Source organism: Ranitomeya variabilis, chromosome 2 (assembly GCF_051348905.1).
Source record: "Ranitomeya variabilis isolate aRanVar5 chromosome 2, aRanVar5.hap1, whole genome shotgun sequence".
Lineage (NCBI taxonomy): Eukaryota > Metazoa > Chordata > Amphibia > Anura > Dendrobatidae > Ranitomeya > Ranitomeya variabilis.
The window spans coordinates 614,066,359-614,084,332 of NC_135233.1; the positions used below are offsets into that span (position 1 = coordinate 614,066,359).

The 17,974-nt window shown below is 45.9% G+C and overlaps 1 protein-coding gene across 1 annotated transcript in view; it reads right to left on the reverse strand.

The window, feature by feature from the left end:
• Nucleotides 1–17,492, reverse strand: part of LOC143807321 (neural-cadherin-like) — a 169,174-nt gene extending 151,682 nt beyond the window's left edge. Inside the window, exon 1 of the mRNA XM_077288738.1 lies at nt 15,262–17,492. Within this exon, the coding sequence (XP_077144853.1) occupies nt 15,262–16,345 (1,084 nt within the window). The 5' untranslated portion in view covers nt 16,346–17,492. The remainder of the gene's footprint in view (nt 1–15,261) is intronic.
• Nucleotides 17,493–17,974: the final 482 nt, after the last annotated feature.

A 17,974-nucleotide genomic window follows, 5' to 3' on the forward strand; every position in this document is an offset into this window, starting at 1 on the left:
AAAGTTACAAACAATAATTTGCAAATTATAATGTTCCGAGAACGCCGTGCGGATTTCTCTTTTTGAAACTTGCTGAAGAATGATTGTGACTCTCCCCTTAGACATCAACACATATTGATGAGGAAACACAAGCCAGCTGGAATTGTAGAGATCCCAGCGCACACCTAGGAAGCAATTACTCTTCTTATCCCAATTCAGCAGTCAATACACCACTGATGCGCCGTATTCATAGTACGGTGCGTTCTGGGCTGAATGTGGGGCGAGTACAGGGAGAGATCTTCATCGTCTGAGCAGAGAATCCAGGCGGAAACAGAAGACGTCTCAATCTCATTTGTGAAGTATTTTCAGAATCATGCTTGACAACTTTTCACATGGACATCAGTGAGATTCCCGGGAGATTTTATGGGATTTATGCCCAGCCCAAGTATGTAGGATATGTCCCAATTTAGAATAGCGTAGCAATCACATGCTGGTGTCCGACCCTCTGCCCACTGTTATGCCCAATATGGTTTTAAAGTATTGCGGCCGTTGGGCATCTTGGATGGGTGAAACTTCGGACACATTCAGCCAGTGAAAACGAACATATCTCGTCTGCAAAACCCCAAAATGAATACATATACAGGCCCCCTTCACACACACTGCTCCCTTCACCCCAAAATACAGATTCCCTCAGATGCCAAAATTAAAAACCTCCTTATTAATACAGGCCAGACCATTGACCGACCCCAGATTAGACATACAACGGTTTTCAGACCGCAGACAACACATCCACCCCCTGCTCAGTTTTCAGACCCCACCCTCTGCCCCATTTACAGACCCCAGACCACACATCTCCCCTGCTCTTTTTCCAGACCACACATCCACTACTGCCCCATTTACAGACCCCTGTCCATGCATTAACCCGCCCCATTTACAGACCCCAGATCACACATCCACCCCCTGCCCCATTTACAGACCCCAGATCACACATGCACCCCCTACCCCATTTACAGACCCCAGATCACACATGCACCACCTGCCCCTTTACAGACCCCAGTCCATGCATCAACCCTCTGTCCCATTTACAGATCCCATACCACACATGCACCCCTGCCCCATTTACAGACCCCAGATCACACATCCACCCCCTGCCCCATTTACAGACCCCAGATCACACATGCACCCCTGCCCCATTTACAGACCCCAGATCACACATGCACCCCTGCCCCATTTACAGACCCCAGATCACACATCCACCCCCTGCCCCATTTACAGACCCCAGATCACACATGCACCCCCTGCCCCATTTACAGACCCCAGATCACACATGCACCCCTGCCCCATTTACAGACCCCAGATCACACATCCACCCCCTGCCCCATTTACAGACCCCAGATCACACATGCACCCCTGCCCCATTTACAGACCCCAGATCACACATCCACCCCCTGCCCCATTTACAGACCCCAGATCACACATGCACCCCCTGCCCCATTTACAGACCCCAGATCACACATGCACCCCCTGCCCCATTTACAGACCCCAGATCACACATGCACCCCCTGCCCCATTTACAGACCCCAGATCACACATGCACCCCCTGCCCCTTTACAGACCCCAGATCACACATGCACCCCCTGCCCCATTTACAGACCCCAGATCACACATGCACCCCCTGCCCCTTTACAGACCCCAGTCCATGCATCAACCCTTTGTCCCATTTACAGATCCCATACCACACATGCACCCCTGCCCCATTTACAGACCCCAGAACACACATCCACTCCTGGCCCATTTAGGCTATGTGCACACGTTGCGGATTAGCCTTAGGAATTTCTAGTGCGGATTCTGCATGTCTTGGCAGAAAACGCAGCTGCGGATTTGTCGCATTTTTTGTGCGGATCTGCAGCGGTTTTGCTGCGGATTTTTTGCCCCTGCGGATTTCTATAATGGAATGGGTACAAAAACGCTGCAGATCCGCAAAAAAGAAGTGACATGCTACTTCTTTTAATCCACAGCGTTTCCGCACAGAATTTTCCTCACTGTCTGCACAGCGTTTTTTTTTTCTCATTGATTTACATTGTACTGTAAATCAATTGCGGATCTGCAGCGTTTCTGCACCGCAAAAAACGCTGTGCATCAGCAGGAAATCCTTAACGTGTGCACATACCCTTAGGCTATGTGCACACGTTGAGGATTTTGCTGCAGATCCGCAGCTTATTTGACGGTGCGGATCTGCAGCTGTTTTCCATGCGTTGTGGGGGTGCGGTTTACCTGCGAATTTTGCAAAAACAGTGGGGAAAAATCCACACAACAATCCGCAACGTGGGCACATAGCCTCACAGACCCCAGATCACACATGCACCCCCTACCCTCTTTATAGACCCCAGACCACTGACCCTGTTTACAGACCCCAGACACACCTCTATACATTCCCCGGACATTTGCCGACTCCTGGAGGAGAATGTATGGTTATATTTGTTTCTGTGGAAAGCTGGATGATTTATATGGCTGTAATTTCCAATAACATTGTCACACAGCTTTTCTTCACTACTGAATGGCAAATGTGACAATATGGATAGAGGGGATATAATACTGCATAGCCAGATCTGCTAGGCGTAATTACCCTCCGTGGTTATGAGCAGATTACAACCACAATGGGTGAATATGAGGCCACATTCACACTATCAGTATGTGATCAGCATTTCACATCAGTATTTGTAGCCAAAATCAGGAGCGGAACAATCAGAGGAAAAGTCTAATAGAAACTCGTCACCACTTCTGCATTTATCAACCACTCCTGGTTTAGGCTTACAAATACTGATGTAAAATACTGACCTAATACTGATAGTGTGAACTTGGCCTTAGGGTGAATTCACATCGGCAAATCTGTGACTTGTGCAATTTCTAGACACCAACGCTAGAACATGTTTTCTGAACCCCCCTAAGTATCACGTGTAGAGTCGACAATCACAAACTCACCATGGATTTAGTATGCTATAGTGTTAGGGTATGTGCACACGTTGCAGCTTTTTTTTCCGCGCAGAAACGCTGCAGATCTGCAAGTGATTTACAGTACAATAAAAAAAAAAAGCGGTGCAGAAAAATCTGCACGGAAAACGCAGCAGATTCAAAAAAAGGACCATGTCAATTCTTTGTGCAGATCTGCTGCATTTCTGCACCCATTCCATAATAGAAATCTGCAGAGGTAAAAAAAAAGGAAGAAATCTGCACAAAAATCTGCACAAAAATCTGCAACGTGTGCACATACCAAAAAAAGGCGCAGATTCTGACCTGCGTTTTCTGCCAAGAAATGCAGAATCTGCACAGAAAATTCCACAGTCAAATCTGCAACGTGTGCACATAGCCTAAAAGGTCTCACATGATTAATTAGGTGTAAATTATGTAACTGGTCAATCACTGACGAATAAAATCGAAAAACAGCGAGGAGCAAAGAGCTTAAAAAAATGTACCTGTGATAGTCTATGGGAACATTGACATGTCTGAGATTTTTTGTGAACCGAGTGTGGGCGATAAGGACAAACGGACCAAACACTGATGAAAAACTGTTCATTTTTTCACGCACAAGAAAATATAGAGATGCGTGAATTAAGTCTTAAGCCATGTTCTCATGTTGTGTTTTTGCAGCTTTTTTTAATGCATTTTTATGCAGATTTTAAGCTACGTTTCACACTACCAGCACAGTCTGAGATTTCAGAATCTCATGCACACAGCTTGGGTTTTTTTTCCCCCTGATTTGGTCAAACAGCTGCGTTTTAGCTAAGTTCAGCATGTCACTTCTTTCAGCATTTCACCCATTGATAATACAAAAAAAGCTGCTGAAAACGCAGCTTTCAAGATTTTTCAGTGTTTTTCGTGCGAATACCTGATGAAGTTGAATTAGAGTATTTTTTATGCCCTAAACTTTATCATCATGCACAAGAGACGAATGTAGTGAGGTGGAAAACACTCAGCGAATCCTGTTTTTTTGTTTTACGTTGCTTCTTTACTGGCAAAAGAACAGGTTTTGCCTGTGGGAAAACTGCATAAAAAACGCAACATGTGAACAAAGCCTTAAAAGCATCTATGGAACGTGATCGCATCTCCTCATGATTCAGTGTATGGAGAAAGCCATGATATAACCATTATCGACTCACAGCAAAGCTGCACTTCAGATGCGACCTAAGGATAGTCAGTGAAAATCTGAGGTAAAAACTAACAAAAAGGGCCAAGATAATAAAGAGCAGTGTGAACACGGCCTGTAGCACCACACCTCTCTCCAGGCTTCTGGGTCTGAGCATGAAGCTCGTCAGCTGCACCTGGATCAGGCAGGAGTCACCTCCACTAATTACTGGGATATTACTCATACCTCCCAACTTTTGAAGATGGGAAAGAGGGATAAAGAGGGATAAAATTTGCCGCGGCAAATTTTAGGCCACGCCTCTGACCACACCCATTCATAATTAGTCACACCCATATCCACATCCCAACCACACCCATTTAGCACTGCTGATCACACTGTTTCATATACAATAATTATAAACAAAAAAAAATGGCCACACAGTGCCCCATACTGTATAATGGCCACACATGATGCCCCATACTGTATAATGGCCACACATAATGCTCCATACTGTATAATGAACACACACGACGCTCCATACTGTATAATGACCCCACATGATGCTCCATACTGTATAATGGCTGCACATGATGCTCCATACTGTATAATGACTGCACATGATGCTCCATACTGTATAATGACCGCACATGATGCTGCATACTGTATAATGACCCCACATGATGCTCAATACTGTATAATAGCCACACATGATGCTCCATACTGTATAATGACCGCACATGATGCTCCATACTGTATACTGGCTGCACATGATGCTCCATACTGTATAATGGCCACACAGTTCTCCATACTGTAAAATGATCACACGCGATGCTTAATACTGTATACTGACCCCCCTCCTGTATGTATGGCTCATATTCACCCCCCCCCCCCGTATGTATGGCTCATATTCCCCCCCCCCGTATGTATGGCTCATATTCCCCCCCCGTATGTATGGCTCATATTCCCCCCCCCTCCTGTATGCATGGCTCATATTTCCCCCTCCTGTATGCATGACTCATATTCCCCCCCCCTTTATGCATGGCTCATATTTCCCCCTCCTGTATGCATGACTCATATTCCCCCCCCCCCCCGTATGCATGGCTCATATTCCCCCCCTCTGTATGCATGGCTCATATTTCCCCCTCCTGTATACATGGCTCATCTCTCCACCCCCCTCGCTCCCCCCCCCCGCACCCATCTTGAATGGCGATGGTGCGGCTTACCGTCCTCCTTCATCCCCCGTCCCTCATACTTACCTGTTCCTCACCGCGCGGTCATCCCTCTCGCTCTGTGTCCCGACTCCCGGCTCAGCACCTTCTTCCTGGGTGAGCGGTCATGTGACACCGCTCATTAGGTCATGAATATGCGCATATTCATGACCTTAAATGAGCGGTACAACGTGACAGCTCATTCAGGAGCGCTGCAGAAGCCGAGACCAGGCATCGCTGGAGCAGGGTGAGTATTGTCTTTAAGGAGGGTGGGTGGGAGGTGACCCAACTTTTATAAAAATAAAAAAAAACAGCAACAAACCTTGCGTAGTGCGGGACAACTAATGTCCCGCCCGGGATCACGGGGCTGACTGTCAAAATCAGGACAGTCCCACGGGATCCGGGATGGTTGGGAGGTATGTATTACTCAGTGTCCACATGCAGCAAGCGCAGCCTCAGGTCAGTCAGAAACACCTCAGTATTACATGTAATAAGACCGTACGCATACATGTGTCATAATTATAGGCCCTCCTCCCTCACTATATATGCCTTTACTGCTAAAATAGAGCCTTGCCTAACAGCTGTGCTGCCATTTTGTCCATAGCAACCAATCGCAACTCAGCTTTCATTTTTATAGTGCAGGTTATAAAATGAGAGGTGTGATCTGATTGGTTGCCATGGACAGCTGCACCTTTCTTTGCTTTACCATTTAGGAGCTATATAAACGAATATTTCTGTAAGTAGACATCTCCATACCGTGTAAGAACATCCGAGAATTAACAATGTTGTGTGTATTATTCTCTGTCAGCCATTTTAAGGTGTGGAGAGGCGATGACTGACAGGAAGTCAGATGTGAGCCTGAAATGTGATGGTTTTTACATGTTTTTTTTTCTGAATTCTCGCCGTCTTGACATGTTTTTTTCAATGTTTTTGTTGTATTTTTTAATTAAAGGGGTTCTCCACTATTGGAGAACAACTTCTTAACCGCTTATATGTCCTGCATACACCCCCTCCAAACAAAATAAACATATACCCACCTCCATGACTAATGCTGTTCCTGCGATATCAGCACTGTGATTATGTTAATGGACCGCTGCTGACAATCGACAGAACCACGAAGGCTGCAGGCAATCAGCGGCTGATGATTAGCAGCAGTTGTCGCATGACTGACAGGAATCACAGCGCCGACATTGTCGCTGGAAAGGCACCAGGGAGTTGATTACATGTTTTACTTTTTTGTGTGGTATTTTATGGTATTTTTGAAGATTCCTTTAATACAAGTACTACGATGGTATTTTTTTTTTAAATGTTTCCACTAAAAAAAAGGATATCAACCCAGGCACGATTGTACTAAAACGCATTGAGGCTGTGCTTTTACGACTGGGCGATAAAAAACAAATGTGCTGAAAAAACAAAAATGGGACATGAGCTGTATGCGTCAGTGTTTTTATGGTGATTTTGGATGTTTTATCTGCAGGAAGATATCCTAAAGCCCTGTTCACATGTGGCTGATCCCCGTGCCATACGCCACAGTTTTCGGGTGGAATTTATTTAGAAACTGCTTAAACTACTGCCCTGTTTGCAAACCATATGGACGGCCCCGCAGTTTTCATCTTGATAATACAATGTGTTTTTTAGGCATTTTTCATTCTGATTTTGGTACAGAAAAGGTACACTATTCTACAGCTTTGAGAACAGAAAGCCACACGGTTACTGCATCTGGAAGGGAGCAATGCATACCGCACCCCACCCTCTCCACCGCACTCGTCATCACAAGTTCAACTACATCTGCATCCTGGATGTTGATACAATTGAAAGTAATGAAGAAAAAAGGGAACGTCATCTGAGGCTTCCTCGCCATTATGCATGGTGCCCGCTGCACTGAGTTATGCGGTGCTTCAGAACGCTCGCTGCAGAGACAAGAACAGCGAGGGAACGAGAATATTGTATTTTTTGTTTTAAATTGTGGTGGCCATAATACTGTATGGAGGACTATGGGGAGTACATTTTACTACATGGAGGACAATGATGAGTGCAGTATGCTATATGGAGGACTATGGGGAGTGCCTAATACTATATGGAGGATTATTGGGCACAGTATATTATATGGAGGACTATGGGGAGTACATTATACTGTATGGAGGACTATTGGGACTGTATTATACTATATGGAGGACTATGGAGTACATTGTACTGTATAAAGGATTGTGGGAAGTGTAGTCAACTGTATTGAGGACTATGGGGAGTATATTATACTGTATGGAGGACTATGGTAACTGCATTATACTGTATGGAGGACTATGTGGAATGCATTATACTGTTTGGAGAACTATGGAGGTGCATATTGAGGACTATTGGGACTGCAGTATACTACATGGAAGACTAGGAAACACATTATACTATATAGATGACTATGGGGAGTGCATTATACTAGAAGAAGGGCTATGGGATCTACATGTACATGGGGGACTATGGGGGATCATTACACTGTATGAAGGACTTTGTAAAGTGCATTATACTATATGGAGGGCTATGGGTAGAACATTATACGATATGGAGTACAATAGGGAGTGCAGTATTCTATATGGCGGACTATGGGGCCTATTATAATATATGGAGGGCTATGTGGGGGCCATTATACTTTATGGAGGGCTTCGTGGGGGCCATTATACTGTATGCAAGAAATTATACAGAGTTAAGGTTTGTGTGGGGTTCATCATACTGTGTGAAGGGCTGTGTTGTTGGAGCCGTTATACTGTGTGTAGGGCTAGCAGTGGCCATTTGCAGTGTGATGAGGTGGGGGGCCATTTATACTACGTTTATACTACATGGAGGGCTGTGTGTGTGTGTGTGGGGGGGGTCACTGTTGAGGTATCATACTGCTTTGGGGTCACCATATTTTGCCAGGGATGTTGAAATGGAGTACATTAGGGTCATCATACTGTGCGCGTGGAGGAATGCACTGTGGGGGTATCATACAGTGTTTTTGTGGGTCACTTTTGTTGACATCATACTTTTTGGGTGCAATGAATGGGGAATCTAGGGCTTCAGTAGGAGGAAACCTATTTTGTAAAGGCTGCAAAGTTGTGAGATAAGCTCTTCTGTGACCCCAAAAAAATATTTATTTTTTTTTATGGGGGACCGAATTGCAGCTTCTGTTATGGGGCCCTATGATGTCTATGAACAACCCTGGAATATAGTATTCAGATTAATATATCGGCTGTCTTGTGGAAAGTTTCTCGCTGCCGTGGCAGAGCGCAGCTAAGCTGTTAAGCGACAGGCTTGTTGATGGTTTCCAATGACAACCAGCAGAGCTGTGAATGCCGTCCTGACATGACGCATATGCTGCAGCTCGGCACCAGTGTAAGATAGAAGTCGTGTTAATGCATTTTACAATACTCAACATTTATAGGAAGAACATAAAAATGGTGCAATAGGATAAGTAAGAGATCCTGTGTATCTGCATGCGGAGTCTTTGGGGACCATCTTAGTACGGTGTGCTGCCATATAATTACGGCCAGTAAATGTTACATGCTGTGTATGACCTCACCGACATGACTTGGAAAAGGGGTAAATGCGTGCCATATCTTGCAACCGATCAATGCAAATCCTTAAAGGGGCTGCATCATTAAAGAGGATGTCCAGAAGGTAACTTAAAGTGAGCGATGACGTAATGACCCCACACGCCCACCAACACTTGTGCACTATCGCCAGGTATCGTGCATGTGTCCTTTTCCGTAATATCTGATCCGGGCACCCGTCTCCGGCGGTGTGTGGGGTCGCAGCGCCATTGGAACCGCTCACTCAGTGCGAGAACGAGCGGCTCTGATCGGCATCGCTACTGTGTATGTGGACATCGTATAGCGGGGTCTCCCCCTCTCAGGACCCCCTTTATGAGCCAGGATGGAGGCCACTCTTGTAAACTGGAGTTAATACTGTATTACAGGCACGGCCATATATCTGAATATTGCTGCATAAGCCCCAGCGGCACAGGAGCCATACATCACCCCTGCACACCCCACATTATAAATATAATGCTCGTCTATTGCAAGCCATGGAATGAAGACGCTGCATTTATTAAGACGTGGCAAGTCTGCTTTATTATTAGTCTGAAGGTCAAACAAGCTGTAAATGTTCCCATTAAATCAAGGAAGCCCGAGCTCTGAGCGCACTCATTTCCATCGATCCAAAAAATCATCTCATCTCAACGACTCTAAATATTACCAATGATGCACGAGATTTTAATTCTTTTCTTTTATGTTGCTGCTCATAAAGTTTTGTACTTTTTAAGGACATTTTCACCTTTTGAGCAGAATTTTGCTGTTAACTCACTGATATAATCTAATTAGAAAGTTAGTTTTTTTTGTAAGTGCTGTACATCATCCGGTGCCAAGCCGAAAGTTTCCCCAAACAACTAAGGGCTGGAACATGAAACGCGGGAAATGAACGCGTGCTATCACTGAATGGCGCAGACATGTTATATACTCTGGGGTAGTTTTCACGCGTCTAGGTTTTTTATTGTGGGTCTAACCTGTGAGAGGTGCCACATTGATTCCTGCCATGTTTCATCTGTGCGCAGTGCAATACACCCCAGGAGTGTGAATTCTGCCTTATATGGAGGTCGGCTGAACACTAGTCAAGCTCACAGCTACCTCTTCCGAATTCCGTACATATACATGCTCAGCTCAGCCGACCATGCATGTGCTTCAGCGGAGAGAAAGAAGTGAACTGCTGCCAGAGACCGGCGAAGTGACTGCAGAATAGTGAGCACAGCTCTGGAGTATAATACAGGAGGTAATTCAGGATCAGTAATGTAATGTATGTACACAGTGACTGCACCAGCAGAATAGTGAGTGCAGCTCTGGAGTATAATACAGGATGTAACTCAGGATCAGTAAAGTAATGTATGTACACAGTGACTGCACCAGCAGAATAGTGAGTGCAGCTCTGGAGTATAATACAGGATGTAACTCAGGATCAGTAATGTAATGTATGTACACAGTGACTGCACCAGCAGAATAGTGAGTGCAGCTCTGGAGTATAATACAGGATGTAACTCAGGATCAGTAATGTAATGTATGTACACAGTGACTGCACCAGCAGAATAGTGAGTGTAGCTCTGGAGTATAATACAGGATGTAACTCAGGATCAGTAAAGTAATGTATGTACACAGTGACTGCACCAGCAGAATAGTGAGTGCAGCTCTGGGGTATAATACAGGATGTAACTCAGGATCAGTAATGTAATGTATGTACACTGTGACTGTACCAGCAGAATAGTGAGTGCAGCTCTGGAGGATAATACAAGATGTAACTCAGGATCAGTAATGTAATGTATGTACACGGTGACTGCACCAGCAGAATAGTGAGTGCAGCTCTGGAGTATAATTCAAGTATTATGACGTACATTATATTGCTAGTGAAAGTAGCTGTATCGCATAATACAGGCTGCAGTTCTGAATTGGTATTTAGCTGGTTTTCCAGGACACTGCGGAGTAATTCCTACTCACCCTATTTTCTGTAGTTGTCTGCATAGTGGAGTTATTGGTGCTGCTGTTCAGAGGAAGAACAGAGAATATAACACATTGCTACAGATCAGTGGTTCCCCACCTTAATTTTTAAAACCAATGAGGTGGTGAGACCCCAGGAATATACTATCACGTTATATGGTTGGTTAAGACTTTTTCTGATGTCATTCATTGCACTGCTCAGATCCCATCACTAATAGCATATTTACTAAACTTATTGTGTTGAACCCCTTTAACAAAGCCATATTAGCCAAACTGGGAGGCGATGGCTAATTTAGTGGGTGAGTCGCCATCAGATAAGCTCACTTTCTCATCCCTGTCCTCCTCATCGGTCACCCATGTCCAGCAACATGCGCACCCCCTCAGAAACCTCGCACATCTAGATACCCACACACTCGCTGACTCCATCCTACCACTGGCATCCATATCCTCACTCCATGACACAGACAGGGTCACTGCTTTCTACAATGCCACTCTCGCATCAGCTATTGACTCGGTTGCCCCTCTCATCATGGCAGAGTGTGACGTATAAATAGACAACCCTGGCACAATAACATCACTAAAAAGCTCTGACAAGTGTCCAGGGTTGCAGAGCGGCGTTGGAAGAAAACACATTCGCAAGACGACTTCACTGCATTCAAATAGGCAACACTCGCTTTCAAATCTGCTGTCACCTCTGCAAAACAGGCCTACTTCACAACCCTCGTATCTTCCCTATCCTACAACCCCAAACAGTTATTCAAAACCTTTAACTCCCTCCTCTGCCCTCTCCAACCTCCCTCATCTCAGCTGAGGACTTTGCCACACACTTTAAAAATAAGATCGACCAAACAAGGCAAGTCTTCATTGTTCAACCACCTCAACCCCTTTGTATTCCTGACCAATGCCCAAACCCCATAACCTCCCTATCCAACATCACTGAAGGGGGGCTTAATTGTCTCCTCTCCAAATCGCACCTCACCACCTGTGCGCTCGACCCCATCCCATCCCACCTCCTCCTCAACCTCACCGCCACTCTTATCCCATCCCTAACCCACCTCTTCAACCTATCACTAACTTCTGGCACCTTCCCTTCTGCTTTCAAACATGCCACAATCACGCCTATCCTTAAAAAGCCAACCCTCGATCCAACTGCTATGTCCAGCTATCTCCCAATATCGCTGCTCCCATTTGCTTCCAAACTCCTGGAGCAGCGCGTCCACTCTGAACTTTCCTCCCACCTCTCACCTAACTTGCTCTTTGACAATCTACAATTTGGTTTCCGCCCCCATCACTCAACTGAGACAGCCCTGACCAAAATCACGAAAGACCTACTTACAGCCAAAGCTAACGGACAATACTCTGTACTCCTCTTTCTATACATGTCCTATGCTTTCGACACAGTTGACCACTGCCTCCTACTACAGATCCTCTCCTCCTTTGGCAAGAAAGACTTCACCCTATCCTGGATCTCCTCATACCTTTCCAACCACACATTCAGCGTCTCCCACTCCCACACTACCTCCTCATCCCACCCTCTCTCTGGTGGAGTCCCCCCAAAGCTCTGTTCTAGGACCCCTACTCTTTTCAGTCTATACACTTGGCCTGGAACAACTCATAAAGTCCCATGGATTCCAGTACCACCTTTATGCTGATGACACTCAGATCTACCTTTCTGGCCCAAACGTCACCTCTCTGCTGTCCAAAAACCCCCCGGGGTGTCTGTCAGCCATATCCTCCTTCTTCTCCTCTTGCTTCCTCAAACTCAATGTGGACAAATCTGAACTCATCATCTTTCCTCCATCTCATAGATCTTCCTTACCTGACCTATCTATCACAATTAACGACATCACGCTTTCACCCGTACGGAAGTCCACTGTCTCAGAGTAACCCTTGACTCTGCCCTGTCCTTCAAACCGCACATCCAAGCTCTTTCCACCTCCTGTTGCCTTCAGCTCAAAAATATCTCCAGAATCCGTCCTTTCCTCAACCGTCAATCTACTAAAATGCTTGTGCATGCCCTCATCATCTCCCACCTTGACTACTGCAACATTCTTTTCTGTGGCCTCCCTGCTAACTCCCTTGCATCTCTCCAGTCCATCCTTATCCCTGCTGCCTGACTAATTCATCTCTCTTCTCGCTACTCCTCTGCTTCCCCCCTCTGCAAATCTCTTCACTGGCTCCCATTCCCTCAGCGTATCCAGTTCAAATTACTAATATTGACCTACAAAGCCATCCATAACCTGTCTCCTCCATATATCTCTGAACTAATCTCCCGATATCTTCCCTCATGTAACCTCCGGTCATCCCAAGACCTCCTCCTCTCCTCCACACTTATTTGCTCCTCACTCAACCGCCTCCAAGACTTCTCCTGAATATCCCCCATCCTCTGGAATTCTTTGCCCCAACACGTCCGACTATCAACCACATTCGGATCCTCCAGACGGAACCTGAAAACCCACCTCTTCAGGAAAGCCTACAGCCTTCACTGACCCTGCTGCCTCCTCACCACTACCGAAGCTACCGCCTCACCAACACCAGAGCTCCTGCAACCCTCAACCTATTGTCCCCTTCACCATAATCCTGTAGAATGTAAGCCTGCAAGGGCAGGGTCCTCGCCCCTCTGCATCATTCTGTCGTTGTTAGTTTGTTTACTGTAAGTGATATCTGTTATGTGTATGTAACCCCTTCTCATGTACAGCACCATGGACTCAATGGTGCTATAAAAGTAAATAGTAATAATAAGCGTTGTCAGCTCTGATCATCTCCCAACACTATGATGGTTCAAATCCGTGAGGACAAAATAATCACGTGTGCATGGGACTTCAGAAATCTCATTCACTTTGCTGGTTCTGTGCATAATTTTTTTTCCCTTGAAAAATGTGAGGAAAAAAAGCAGAGTGTGAACAATCCAGTTAGAAAAAGGATTAGTTGGAGGGGGATGAGGGGCTCCGCAGCAAAATGAGGGATCATTGGAATACTACATTGCACCAATTAAAATCAATAACCATTTATTTAAAGCCTGGAAGCAATGAGTCTATTGGAGGGAAATCACTTGTAGACCCCCAGAAAAGTGCGATTACCACCCGTCTACCCACCAGAGTTTTGGCCCGACCAGTAACCACCCTGTGTAGACACAATGGGACAAGTTTGGGCAATCGTCATGTTTATGGGGAAATCTTCCAATGTACGAGCTGGCTGAGGTCGGGTTCGCTGCGTTATCCCAGAGTATATGATGCTTATTACACCCGGATGCTTGGAAAATGAGCGATATAGGTACAAATGACATACTAACCAGACTTGGCCCTAAACATACTGGGAGAAGGACGTAGGAGATTCCGGGTGATGGGATTCAGGTATATTTGCTTTTATAATGTCCTGGGGGAAGTTCCACATGATTTCAAGGATGATTTCAGCTAGGTGGTCTCTGCAAATAACAGGGGGATTATAGCGCTAATGCCAAGTAATGAGCAAAACATGGATGTTACATGGGATTGGGAAACCATAATGAATTCTTGTCTTGTATACGAATGTGAATCCTTCTCGGAGTTAACTCATTAATTGCTAAACAGAATGACAGATGCTTAAATATTGTGCAGCAAATTGCAACAAAGGCACAAGCCAGAGCATGATACAGATACAATGTATCGCCGATAGACTAATATTTACAGATTCAACACCTTTAGATGTAGGTGGACATAGCTAAAGTACTGCAAGTATCAAAATGCCCTCATAGATGCTGAGGAATAAATACAATTTTTGCTCCTTTATTAGACTTGTGGCATGATAATTAAACATGTTTATAGGACCCCCTCATTGTTCCATAGGAATTGATGCACTTCAATACTCAAAAAGACCCCATGCCAGCTACAGTAATGTTTTTTACCCAGATTTTCCAGGAACAGATAAGTTAAAAGTGGCTGAATAAGACAAGACCTAAAAGATCTAAGAAGTTAGTTTCCTTCAGGTGGGAAAGGGTGGCAAATATAATTTCTCATCTTTCTTATACTTAGGTGGTAAATGTGGATGCTGCAATGCTAATTTCTGTCTTTTAGTGTCCAATTTAGCAATTTTTTTTGCTTTTCATGGCTGTCATCATCCTTTGCACAGTAATGCAACCCACTTTTTCCAATGTTTTCAATCAGGATTCAGGAATCATTTTTGTGCAGTACATCTGTGCATACCTGATGTGCAGAAGTCTAGAAAAGCAGCAATGATCACAGATGAGCATAAATAGCAGTAACTATCTACACAAAGCAGCAGAAATGACCATGAGGAATCAATGCCATGATTAAAGCTCCTGATCCTCTACATCTCTATACATTGGATAAAATGTGTGGATTACAGAGCCGAGATCTCTTGATCACTGTCCTAATAATAAATGATACATGCAGAAAATAATCAGCTTGCATATATGCACAGTATACACACAGGAGATCCTTACCAGCTCTGTCCAGCACTTTGATCAGACACTCATAGTGATCTGCTTGTTCCCTGTCCAGGGTCCTGATCACAGACACTTTCCCACTCTCCCCATTCACTGCAATAGGAGACTGTTCTGTAGAGGGTGACACCAGTTCATACCATGGGTCCTGGAAATCTCTGGACACCAAGGTAATGATGACTGATCCAAGAGAAATATCCTCAGGGATGGATATAGCAGTGAAGGATTCAGGTAGCTCAGGTGACCTCTTTTGCCTGTACAGCCCCAGAGCATAGTCTTCTTTTTCAGGCACGGAAAACTTTTTGACCCTTGGACAGATCTCCACTTGTAAGGGTGCACTGACCAGAGGTGGCTGCCCATGATCCCTGGCGAATAAGGTCAGATTGATGGTCTTCTTGAGGTTCAAAATGGACTCTACGAGGACCACCTGTCCAGTCTTGGGGATGACAAAGAAGTAGGAGCTCGCAGGGTCAGCAAAATAAACCAGGTCAGCATTGGTGCCCTGATCTGGATCCTCTGCCTGGACACTGTACACCACAGACTTGAGCCCAGTGGTGTCATCCAGGCTGATCCTTGATTGATTGTTGGAGAAGAACTGGGGTGCATTGTCGTTCAGATCCAGCACATACACAGTGACCAGTGCCAGTTCTGTTACTATGTGCTCTGGGGAGAGGCAAAGTTTGCAGCATAGCCCAAGTCTGAAGATGTACTTGGACTTGTCTTCTCTGTCCAGGATCTGGGCAGTTTTGAGGGACATCTGCGCATACCTGTGGTGGAAGTAGACCTCAAAGTTAGAGTCTTTCTCCCCTATTAGCTGAAGGTGCCACTTTCTCCCCGCCACCTTGGAGCACCAGGGCTCTGGGCTAAGTCTGTTTAGCTGGATGTTTATGCCGCTGACTTTCGTTCCTATAGGTCTGTTCTCCTGGATAGATCCTGAGTAAACAGGTCTCTTGTGCTTTGCTCCATCACTCTTGGCAATTGCAAATGTTACCAAAACCACAAGAGAAGAAGCTTTGAAGATGCCCCACAGCAAGGTGGCAGTGCCCATCATCCCAGCATTGAGCAAAGTGTGTGCTCCTGTCATTTGAGGAGGCTTCTGGAGCAGAAGATCGCAGCTTCTTGTTGAGCAGGAGATCGCAGCTTCTTATGGAGCAGGAGATCGCAACTTCTTGCGGAGCACGAAATCGCAGCTTCTTGTGGAGCTGGAGATCTCAGCTTCCTTTGGAGCAGGAGATCGCAGCTTCCTGTGGAGCAGGAGATCTCAGCTTCTTGTGGGGTAGGAGATCGCAGCTTCCTGTGGAGCAGGAGATCTCAGCTTCTTGTGGGGTAGGAGATCGCAGCTTCTTGTGGAGCAGGAGATCGCAGCTTCCTGTGGAGCAGGAGATCGCAGCTTCCTGTGGGGCAGGAGATCTCAGCTTCTTGTGGGGTAGGAGATCGCAGCTTCTTGTGGAGCAGGAGATCGCAGCTTCCTGTGGAGCAGGAGATCGCAGCTTCCTGTGGGGCAGGAGATCTCAGCTTCTTGTGGGGCAGGAGATCGCAGCTTCTTGTGGAGCACGAAATCGCAGCTTCTTGTGGAGCTGGAGATCTCAGCTTCCTGTGGAGCAGGAGATCGCAGCTTCCTGTGGAGCAGATCTCAGCTTCTTGTGGGGCAGGAGATCGCAGCTTCTTGTGGAGCAGGAGATCGCAGCTTCCTGTGGAGCAGGAGATCGCAGCTTCCTGTGGGGCAGGAGATCTCAGCTTCTTGTGGAGCAGAAGATCGCAGCTTCTGGAGCAGGAGATCGCAGCTTCTTGTAGAGCAGAAGATCGTGGCTTCTTGTGGGGCAGGAGATCGCAGCTTCCTGTGGAGCAGGAGATCTCAGCTTCTTGTGGAGCAGAAGATATCAGCTTCTTGTGGAGCAGGAGATCGCAGCTTCTTGTGGAATAGAAGATCGCAGCTTCTTGTGGAGCAGGAGATCGCAGCTTCTTGTGGGGCAGGAGATCGCAGCTTCTTGTGGAACAGAAGATCGCAGCTTCTTGTGGGGACAGGAAATCGCAACTTCTTATGGGGCAGGAGATCGCAGCTTCTTGTAGAGCAGGAGATCGCAGCTTCTTGTGGGGCAGGAGATCTCAGCTTCTTGTGGGACTGGAGATCGCAGCTTCTTGTGGAGCAGGAGGCAGATGGATGCAGACTGTAGACGCTTCGCACCAGTCTTTGCAGTCTGCGCTCCCACCTCTGGGTGGAGAGATCCGAGCTGCTCCCATTCAGCACATCTGTGTCTCCACGTTACAGACTCTCAGCATTTTCCCTATAAATCTGGTGTGAAGCAGCAAGCAGCATTAACTCTGACATGGACGGATTGTGTGTGAGGTGTCAGTCTCCTGACAATCATGTGCAATCTTCCAGAGTAAATGCTGTGAAAGTCTTAATCTACGGAAAGTCATTGTTCTCATCATATTTGGGTGCAGACAATCACTCAGGTCTACACAGCAAACTACTATACTACAGCATATACCTACACATGTGTCACTATTCATCTTCATCTTATCATTCACCGTTCTTAATTATTAGTGTATCATTTATTCTGGGACCCCCTACTGCAAAGTTATAATATGCTCATTATCCATTACCCTTTGTGGAGACACAAGGGGTCGGCAGGCGCCCCAGGTCCGCTAGCCGGAACCGCATGGACCAGGGACCGTCCACTGACTCACCAAAATAATGACAGCTGTAACT